General features: G+C 48.6%; 1 protein-coding gene across 1 annotated transcript; it reads right to left on the reverse strand.

The window, feature by feature from the left end:
• Positions 1–2247: 2247 nt before the first annotated feature.
• Positions 2248–3962, reverse strand: RASSF10 (Ras association domain family member 10). Its single transcript, XM_072338755.1, has one exon. It carries the CDS (start codon positions 3808–3810, stop codon positions 2509–2511), a length of 1302 nt encoding a protein of 433 aa, XP_072194856.1. The 5' UTR covers positions 3811–3962; the 3' UTR covers positions 2248–2508.
• Between the last annotated feature and the right edge of the window lie 7090 nt (positions 3963–11052).

Below are 11052 nucleotides of genomic sequence, written 5' to 3' on the forward strand. Positions count from 1 at the left end.
TGTTTAAGAATCAAGTAAATACAACCAGTTTCAGTGCACAGTATAGGACTATGTGCAGAGATGTGATTGTAGGAAGGCCCTGCAGCCCTTACCCAAATGTACAGGCAGCAGTGCCTGCTGCAGTGTTCTCAGCCCTGCCCTCATGGGACAAGGACCAGCAGATTGGCGGCACCATGAGCCACCACCCTCTGGGGTGCTGAGAGCCAGAGCAGGCACTGCAAGGTGTCCTACCAGCGTGTCCCTCGGTGAGCTAGAACTAGCATGTTTCTGTCCTGCTTAAGGCTTTTGGTGGTTAAGAATACGTAGGCAGACTTGGCTGTGCAGTTTTGGACTTCCTGGCTCCCGTCACCTTGCACTTTACAAAATACCTGGCACGTGTATCAATAGCACAATGACAGATGGCCTGTTGCAGCTTATTTCTCTAATATGCTTCTTTTTATTGCTTGGTGTGGCTAATGGGAGAACTTGCGTAAAGCAATTTCAAGTTTACTGCTTACATCAGTCACTGCAGAAGCTGTCAACAGATGCTTGCATCACCCACGTGTGGCACCTGCACTGGTTAAAATAATGCAATGTGGCACCATAGTTCCCCACCCCCAACTTATTCTTCAGCTCTACTCCCATGTATTTCTAATTGCAGAGCAAGGTAAAGTATCTAATGCACAAATGTCAACACTTCCCAATGCTAGTATGCTACACCAGCAGTGAACAGACACAAGGAATGCACGCTCTACTTGTACCTTGAGGAGCCCTACAGGCACTGGTGAGCGCATGACACTGTCACGAGGCATCCTGGAGCAGTCTGACTTGGTTCATTTTTCTTCTTGCTTCACTGAAGGATGAATGACACCAAGAGACAACAGTAAACAAAATCCTAGACCTGATACCTTTTAATCACGTTAAATTGGGAAAACACATTTAGTCTTAGTAAGAATTTTATTCAGTCTAAAAATAGGTTTTTAAATATATTTCCAAGATTGACTAAAACATGAAAATTATATCATCAGTGTTCAAAGTAAGCTACAGCTTGTTATAACTGAAACCCATTCAGTGGAGTATCATTTATCCAGACTTATACCATATAGGGAATCTTACAGCATCAACAGATCCTCCAGCAGCATTTCTGAGCACTTCCATGCTGCTTAACTGTGGTGTGTTCTGCTGCCCAGCAGAATCCTACCTGTAAGAACACTGCTCAGGAACGGGACCTGGACTTGGGGTGAGGACGCTGTGAGGTTTTTTGAGGTTGATTTCTCCTTTTTTATGCTTTCTTTTCAGTAATTGAAAACTTTCATAAATAGCCTTAAATAAGTATCTCAGAAGTTTTAAGAAGTTCATGCTGTCGCTCAGGTCTGACTAAACGTTCCCTGGTCTCTCATGGCTTAAACTGTCTCTGTAATTATTCCAAAACGAAGAAATCCTGGTATCTCTTACTGTAAGAGCAGCCCATATATTTTTGGTAAGAGCTAAGCTGCAGAGAAAGATTTGGCAGTTAAGTGAAATGCATGTTACAGCTGATACTACATTTATTTTTCTGTGGGAATAACTGAAAAGATTAAGCTGTAGTGCAGCTAGGGCTTGAGTCATGCTTTTATCATTGTAATCTCTCAGCCTCATACAAACGGTGTTATTAAAAACGGTCGCTCAAGCTGATTCTGTACGTTGTTTAAGTGCAGCCAAGCTCTGCCAGGCAGCAGCTAGCCTAGAACAAAACTGTGGTTAAAGGCGCTGTGTACACAGGGCTCTGCTAATTATTTTCAATCAGTGTCACATGAACATTGATACTAACAGATGTCCTAGTATGTCTTGAAAATAAAGCACTCCTATCTACGCATAAGGAAAAGCACTATGCAGAACTGGTTAATACAGCGTATTAATCTGTATTTTGCTTTAGCTTGCCCTTTCTGAAGAAGTGATTGATCACCCCTTTACGTTGCCAAAAGGAACCGCAGTACGCTCCCAAACCCTAGGCGTTAGGAGAGCCCAGCGTCAGCTTCAAATAGTGTGGGCGCCTCTTTTCCTCGCTAGGTCTAAGCGATCAGCAGCTTTCGTGCCAAGGCCTTTTTGTCCGCAGCGGGGCGGGGGTTGCTGGCACCCGGCAGCCCGAGCTCTCCACCGTTCGCTGCCTTTGCAGCGCTGGGAAACCGCGCACGGGCCGCGGGTTGCCCCGCGGCGTGGCCTCGGTCTTCGGTATAGCCTGTGCGATGGTGCGGGGCGTCGGGAGCCGCGGAGTAGAAAGCCCGGCACGAAAACCTTAAGAGCGCAGCAGGCGGCGGGATTTAAGGAACGAGCAAACCTAGACGTGAGCGAAACGCCAGCGCGCCGCGGGTTTCTTCTGCTGGGCCAGGAACGGGACGGAGCGCGCCCGCTCGCTCGCTGCCTGCGGGGTGTCGCTTCCGACACGACCGCGCTCCGAAGCCGCGGCTCCAACCTCCGCGCCGTCGGCCCCCCACCTGGCCCGCGGCCGTACCCCGGCCGCTGCGGGCAGCGAGCGCAGCGCCGCGGGCGCTACACGAGGGACTCGCAGACGGGCACAGAGTCCGAGTCCTGGCTGTGCATGGAGCTCAGTCCCGTGTCTGAGTCCTCGTCGTTGTCGGCGCGATCCTTGCGCAGCCCCGGATCCGGCCAACCGCCCCCTGCCGCCCCGCGCGGCTCCGCCGCCGGCTCCGTCACGTCCAGGGTGCCCAGCGTCTCCAGCAGCCGCTGCAGCTCCCGCTCGCGGGCCTCCCAAGCCCGCTGCGTGCAGTCCAGGTCGCTTTTGACGGCCTCTAGGTCCGTGCTGAGCTTGAGGCCGATGTAGAGGCTGGTGCTCAGCTGCGTCTTGACCCGCTCGTGCTCCAGCTGCAGCTCGCCCTCGCCCCCGCCGCTCAGCTCGGTGGTGTGGCAGTCCGCCTCGGCCAGGCCGGGACCCGCCGCCAGCTCCAGCTCGTCCCGCCGCCGCTTCATCCAGCGCTCGTTGAGCTCCTCCTGGATCTCGGTGGCCAGGTGCTCCAGCAGCTCCTCCTGTCGCGCTCGCTGCTCCTGCAGCTGCAGCACCTCCTCGCACTTCCTGGCGTAGTCGTCCTCGGGGCGGCCGGCGCCGGGCTGCGCCTCCCGACCCGGCTCCTCGCCGCCGGCGCCCACCAGGTAGGTGTCCTGCACGTAGTTGACGCCGTGCCGCTTCATGCGGTCCAGGTGGATCTTGGCCTCGTAGCGGTCGATCTCGCGGTCCAGCTCTCGCAGCCGCTGGATCTGCTGCCGGATGGTGTGGTCCTGCGAGAGCACCAGGTGCACCAGCGTCTCCATCCTCTCGGCAGACGAGGCCTCCCGGGCCAGCGGCTGCTGCCGCTTCTTGTTGATCTTGGCCAGCTTGCGGAAGGCTTTTCGCACCACCCGCCGCTGCCGCTCCTGCGTGAGCGCCAGGCTGGCGCGGGCCGCCCCCAAGCCGTGGCCGGGCCGCTCCCTGCTCAGCACCACCCGCGCCTCGGCGCTGCGCGGACCCGCGTTGGGCAGAGAGGCCTCGCTGCGCACCAGCACGAAGCGCACGTTCTCCTGCTCGTCGCCCCACGCCACCCACAGCCGCAGGATCTTCGTCTTGTTGGGCAGGATGCGCTCGAACCCGCGCCACTTCTCCACGATGCAGTAGGAGTGTGGCGGCCCCGACAGCATCCCGCCGCCGGGCTCGGGCAGCGCCGGCCGCTGCCGCCGGTGGTGGCTGTCCTCCAGTAGCACCCGCACCACGTCCGAGCAGGTGGTGCGCCTGGACAGTCCCGAGATCAGCTTCTCTTCCTGGCAGATCCACACCGAGATCTTCCGCTCCTCGGGCTCCATCGGGGGCGGCGGCCGGCCGGCCGGGTCCGCCGGCTCAGGGCTGGTCGGGCGTCCGCTCCGCGCGAGCGCTGGGCGGAGGCGCCGCGCCCGGCCGCAGCATGGCCGGGATGTCTCTCGGCCGCCTCCCCTCCCGTGCGCTCCGCCGGCCGCTCCACCCCTTCCTGCCCCGCGCCGTGCTCCGATCCGCTCCGCTCCGCCGAGTGGGGCGGCGCGGTGCGGAGTCCTCCCGCCGACCGCGCTGTGCCGGGGCGCCGCCGCCGCCGGGTTTTCCTCCGCCGCCACGTGGGCGCCCCCCGCGGCTCACGCCCCGGCGGGCAGCGCCGCCCCGGCACTCGCGTACGGCTCCGCGGGCGCGGAGAGGGAAAGGTAGGACGCCGTCGCCTTTTCTTCTTGCGCTCGGCCCTGCCTCTGCTGCGAACTGCGGCGTCGAGGGATCTTCCAAACTGCCGAGGGACAGGAGCGAGTCCCGGAGCTTCAAAGCGAAAGCCAGAACTAGTGAGGAATTTCCAGTTTTAGTAAATCATCCGCCTGTAATTAGGAAATTCATGTTTGCAAAGCGCTTTGCAGATGAAATATGCAAAGGACGGGAATGTCTAAGTGTTATTAAAATACTAGCCGAGCCAGATTTTAATGGGAGCTTGCTGCGTGCTTTGATGGGAACAGGATCCGTCTCCGAGTGTGGATTAAAATGAGGAGATGTACAAAGTGCTCATAAAACACGGGGTTGTGGCACTGATTTCATGTGGCGCTGTGTCACAGGGACTGGCAGAGCTGTGTTTTTCTGTGTGCACAGAAAGTGGTGTAATGGAGAAAGGGAGAAAACTCTCTAGAACCTGGAAGGTGATCTTTATCTGCTGGGGGATCTCTGAGCCAACAAACCATTCCCCAGTCAATGGGATAGGACGGGTTACAGCAGTTTGCCTTACAGCTGAAGCACTGCAGTTTGAAACAGTGCACTGGCAGCCCAGCAGCTGCCTTCCTCCTCTTGTGTATGGGCTTGAGCTGCTGTGCCAGCTTCATTCCTGTTTGCCTGGAAGATGTGGCTCTAGGGAAGAGCCAGTGCTGTGTTCCAGCTGTGTAAGGCAGCTTGGTATGGTGACAGTTCTGCAGTGGGCTCCTGCCCTGTAAGGAAGTAGGCTGAGGTTGACCACTGGGTTCCAGCATGCCTGCAGCTGAAGGTTGTGCAGATCGTATACTGGATGCTGACGGTTGTGCCTGAAAGCATCCTTGATTCCTGCTTGGCAGAGGGAATCACACCAACTTATGGACAAACCCAAGAGCTCCTGCTGCCCCAAAATGAGACAGGGTTAAGCAGGAAGGGGGCAACAAAAAATAAAAAAATGGGACTGCATGCCTCGGCTTTGCCTCTGAAAGGCTCAAGATGAAAGAACTGCAGAATAGGAAAAGGAAAGCTTTGCTGCTCTCATCAGGCTGTCCTTCCTTGTTATCTGCTGCAGAGATAGATGCTACAAGAGAAAGGGTTAACTAGGCAGTGAGAGACTCTCTGACTTCTTTAGCGGAGATGCCTTTCCAATTTCATTTTAAGCTCTCTCATTTTACATGTATTTCCTATGGGAACGTCTGTACCTCCTTTGTTCTGGCAAAGGACAATACAGGAAGGGCAGGGTGCGATGCAAAGACACATCTTCTGCTCCCCACCGGTCAAGCTGCTCCAGCTTGTCTGACTGCCTGTATCTTTCTGGCACCCGAGCCTGTCTTTGTGCCATGAAATTGGAAGGTGATCGTTCCATCTTCCCCTGACCACAGCTGTGTGCAGAAAACTGGCTCTGCCTCCCTGGCAAAGCCCCTAGGGCTGCACTGCTGGAGATAGGATGAAGGTGTTGGCAATTTGGTTGGAGGCAGCGAGATTAAGGAGGCAAACTCTTGAGTTTAGTAGGATAAGCCTATCAGATGTGTATTTATATAATCCGTGGTTAAAAGGTTGGTTTGCATCTTAAGTTTAACCCTCAGGAATTCTGTTTCAATCTGCCTGCAGACTCAGGAAAACGCCACCAAAGATTCCAAAGCTAGAGAGCTTAAACACATAAGCACAGTAAGCATTTAAGCACCTCTCTGGAGGTTTGGGCTAAACCATGAAAGGCAATGGAGCAGAGGTAGCCCTTTGTTTCCATCCTGGGATTTCTGAGCATCCTACAGGGAAGGGTACCATGCTCTGGTATAAAGGAGTCCAGTGCCTTGCTTTAAGTCATACAGCAAGGCAGCAGCAGTGTCGTGAAGTACATTGGGTTTCTTCACCCTGGTGACTTCAGTCACCAAACCTGACTGTCTAGTAGTGCTCTGCCTCCTTGCTCTCTTCCTTTAATTATTCAATGAGAAAGGTGGACACAGAAGGTTCTGCGTTATTTCCACAAATACAGACAGTGATAAAATGGAAGTGCAAGGTCAGCAATATGTTCTGTCTCTGATGGGCTGATGGAAGGCAGTGGTATACAGGCTTCTTCCAGCATCTTCTTCCTGGTGTATTCACATCTCCTCCTTTAGCTGGTGGTGCCTGCAGGCCTCACTACAGTGGGATGTGCTGAGGTGGTGTCATCACAAAGTCAAACTGAGGAGAAAGGTAGCTGTTTGTCTCTGCGCTCAGCTCAGTTACAGAGCAATGTTATATGGTACCTAGGTCTTCTCCAATAAGCTCCACAAATTTTAAAGGTGATAGGCATGATCATTTGTAATACAGAGGCCATTTCTGCAGTACTGTATCAGTGCACAGCTGTCAGCAGCCTCTGCATCTGAAGTGCAGATTTCCATGACAGAGTGCTCTCCAGAACAGTGCTGCACAGCACACCCACCCCACTCCACAAGCAGAGGTTTCTGAGCTTAACTTTTCAGGCTGTATTGGAATGTCCAAGCTCAGCTTTATCTTTACAAAATTACAAGTCAGAAAGGTGAGAAATCGTCTGTATCCTGGCATGTCACGTGAAGTTTGTTTTCTTTCTTCCTTTACCTTGCGGTGTGCAAGTAAATTCCCATGACTTCTGCAGTAAAACCAGCATCCCCCATTATGGGGCTGCACAGTGAAATGTCTGTTTTGTTGTTACTTGTGGGAGGTAGCTGAGTTGCCAGAATGAAATTGCAGCCCTGATATTTTCAATAAATAAAATGATGCAAGAACTGAATAGTTGGAATCCAAAATAAATAGATAAAAATTTATTTCCTGCTTCCAAATTTTATACAGTAGGAAAGAGGAAGAAGTCTTTGAAAACTGTGTTTGAGACACAGAATTCACTTATTTTGAAAGCACGTAGGTGGAAAAAAAGAGTAAGGATCTGGATTCCAGGTATTTTCTTTTTTCCACATAGACGTTGCTTTTACTTTTTAGATCACTCTCAGGACAATTTACTTGTTTTTCCTGAGGTTACAGTTCAAAAGAATACAGCCTAAGTGTGATGAGTAAAGGCAGGCTGCAACTGGTAATCTATTGAGCCATCACTGTCTGGTGAAGTTGCTCTTTGTTGTGATCCTGAGCAGCAACACTGCTTTCCTGGCACCTCTTCCTGTGTTCTTGTTAATCCTATTTTGTGAGGTTTTGCTGCTGGTCACTTTTATTTGTTGCTTCCTAATGTTTCTGTCTCAATAAATAGGAACACGATTTGCCTGTTAGGAACATCTATGGCAGCTTGCTCATCTTTACAGCTGTGTAAGTAGCGAAAAGGACTACCTGAACTTACAGACCACTCTCTCACGGATGCTTTCTTCTTTTGTTCCTCATTTTTTCCTGAAAGTATAAAGCTGAATAACCAAATCATATTGTGAATAACCAAATCAGCATGCATGGGATGAAGGGTTTGAACAACTCCCTCTATTAGCAGGAATATTCAGACCAGTCAGAACAGCTTTTCTTTGAAAAGAGAAGCTTGTCAAAGTTACAGATGCAGCTGAACAACTTTAGATGTGATAGAAAGCTGTTGGGTTTTCTTCAGGTTTGGTGCTGAAGCCACTGATGGAACTGGTGCTTTTAGTAAGGATGACTTACAAGGAGTAGTGAACTCCCAGTCTTATTCTGTAAGCTATAAGCTCTATGAATTCTCGATCTGCTTCTTTCAGCTTCTTTCATCGTGTGCACTTTCTTGCCTCTCAGTGCCCTGCATGCAACCAGTACAGTATACAAACACAACGTGCAGTAATTCTTTGCTTCACATTGCTAACAGTGCAAGCTTGTGTGATCCCTTTGGGGAGTCTGTGGTGCAGCCTGTTTGAATAATGGCTGCTGATGCTGAGTTGTACTGCTTTGACAAGTTTATCCAACCTTTTCTTTTTTTTGTTTTATGCACACACACCCAAACTACAAAAGGGTATGTTGGGAGGAACTGTATTCCAGTGAAATAAGTGGGGGCTGCACAGGTAAATCCCTCTGCAGTGCTATGAAAAATGCAGGTATGTGTATAGGCTACCATTAAAGAAAATTAGAATGACGTATATTTATATTACAGTACAACCTGGAAGTCTCAATGTGCTAGATGTAATGTAAACGCATGGGAAGAGACTATCCCTGCCTTGGAGGCTTAACCAATGTCACACTGCAGATTAGGAGCACAGTGAAGATCAGAACCAGGAAAATACTGATTTCCAGCTTCTAATCTTTGAACCAAATCTTTACCAACTAGCTTTTACTTCTTAGTTACGTGCCTGTGACTCTTAGGATGACGTGCAATCCCTTTCTGTTTGAACACTGCAGGTTTTCCTTTCTTGCTGACTGCTATTTAGCATAAATGAAGAATAAAAATAATCAAAGAGAGCAGAACTTTTTTTTCTTACTATGTGCATAACAGATATATCTGAAGTTTTGATCCTAGGTAGCTCAGTGAAATTGCTCTAACGTGCTTTGGGGGAACACATGAGAAAGATCTGACTTAGATAACACTTATACCTTCCCTTCTCCAAAAATGTTAAATGTATTTGAATACAGCTTTGTACTACTTCAATGACTTAGCTGTAGCTTGAATGCTTAGTCTTCATTGGTATTCATTGAATACTTATCCTTCATATAAATCGTTAGGTGTAGTGATATTCCTCAACATGCAAATAGGACAATCTTAATCATTTAGTACATATATCTAGTTTGTTTTTAGGATGTTTTTAGGATGTCTCTCATCCCTTGAGAAAATGTCTCAGTCTTTCACGGTAATTGCTTCTCCAGTTTGACCATTGAGCTTGTAATAGATAGACTTGGTCATTCATTATCTTACTGAGCTTTATCAGGAAGACTTTTAGATACTTCAGGATGAAAACACTGCTGATAAATGTATATTTTTTCCTACTTACTTTGAATATCCATTCGAATATGCCTTCTTTCTGAATGTGTAAACACCATGGCCTCCGTAATGCAGATGATATATTTCCTATATTAACACAAGAGGATTCTTTTTGCAGGCCAGGTTTATATGCGTGAAAGGGACCTGAACTTTCTGGCCTTAATGGGGTGAAAAGGTCTGATGGGTCCCCTCTGTGGGGGACAAGTAGAGGAGCTGGTTTCTGGTGGGATTATTGACAAAACTGACAGATCTTGCTGGGAGTTGGCCTTAGAGTGCTGATACCAGTGAAGTTGGTTAGGCATGGAGCTAACATCCACCTGTGCTGGCAGTGTGAGGGATATGGTTCCTCCACACAACTGTATGAAGAAAGAGTCTCCAGATCAACCTTGGCATTGAATGTTGGCAAGCATATGTGAATCGCGTGTGCTCACAGGTATACCGTATGCATGACGTTTCTGTAAGGCAGTTCTTCCATGTACAAAGAGAGGCTTTGAATTTAATTATATATTATTTGAGCTGGAGAACAGTTAGTGACGTATGTTCCCATCTGTGATGGTGAAGCGCATAGTCTCGTTCTACCACACTACAAACGCATTCATTTGGGAATTTGTAAGAACCAGGAGTTTTTCTGTGCAAATATAGGCATTGTCTGTGTATTGTATCTGGAACTGCTTAACGTTTATATTAAGTGATGTCATTTTCTCCAGCAAAATATATTGCAAGGAGCTGATTAGAAGTGTCAGAAACCACTCTGAAATGAGTGATGATGAAGTCAGATGATGAAGCTTATTGGTAGATGAGTATGTGGACACCGCGTTGGAACGAACAGAACTTCCAGTGTTTCCAGGGTTACCACAAATTGTTTGATTTTGAGATCTGTCCTAAAAGTGTACTCAAGAGGTAAATCTGTTTTTCCTGTTCTGTTTGTAGAGTCAGTGGTTAATTGCAGCTTTTATAGCATATTCCTGTATTCAGATAGGGGTTTAACTATGCAGTTATGCATCTATATATGAGAAGCCTAATTTATTTTTCAAATGTAATGAAATTCTTACTGAGCTAAGATGGTGACATTATTACATTCTCCAACCTTGTTCTGTTTAGCTATGATCTCTCTAACCCTTTGCAAAAAAACATTTCCAAAGCCTTACTTCTCAGCTTCTGCTTTTTACCTCGATGCGTTTTTATCCTTGATCCATTTTTAAACATTTTTACTCTTTGTAGGTTGTAATAATACTAGCCTAGCTGAAGCCATGACTTTGCGAGAAGTGAATAAATTAAACTCATAGATGACCTGATCCTATTCTGACCTTAATAGTGGCAGCTGGATGAGGTCCAGAGTTCTCTTTAGAAAGCAAGATTATTTCAACGGTGCTGTTCTACTGCTTGAGCAAATATGTCCAGGATGGCTTCCATGGACAGAAAATAAAATGAGGGGCAACTTTAGTTCAGCTAAAGGAGAAACTGAAGTGCCATATTGTCTTAGTTTCAGCTGGGATAGAATTGTTTTCTTCAGAGCAACTGGTATGATGCTATGATTAGGTTCTAGGAGAAAAGCAGTGTTTATAACACACTCATAGTTGCTGCTAAACAGTGTTGTATGGAGCTGAAGTCATTCGCAGCAAAGGGCCCAAGAAGCTGGGAGGGAACAGAATTAGGACAGCTGACTTAAAGTGGCCAAAGGGAAAATGCATACCATATGGTATCAAGTAGAAGGAAGGTAGTGGGAGTTCATTTTTTACTGTCTTTCACTGCTCAGGGAGCTAGCTGGGCATCCATCAGGGGTTGGTGAGGAATTCCTTGTACATCACTTGTTTTATATATGTATATATATGTCATAATTATTACCCCGTTCTTTTCCTCTACCTCAGCAAATAGTTTTATCTCAACTACTTTGCTGTTGCTGTTTTTTTTCATTCTCTCCCCCATCCCACAGAGTGAACAAATGACCGTGTGCTGCTCAGTCTCCTGCTGG

The sequence above is a fragment of the Excalfactoria chinensis genome, chromosome 5 (genome assembly GCF_039878825.1).
Source record: "Excalfactoria chinensis isolate bCotChi1 chromosome 5, bCotChi1.hap2, whole genome shotgun sequence".
In the NCBI taxonomy this organism is placed as follows: domain Eukaryota; kingdom Metazoa; phylum Chordata; class Aves; order Galliformes; family Phasianidae; genus Excalfactoria; species Excalfactoria chinensis.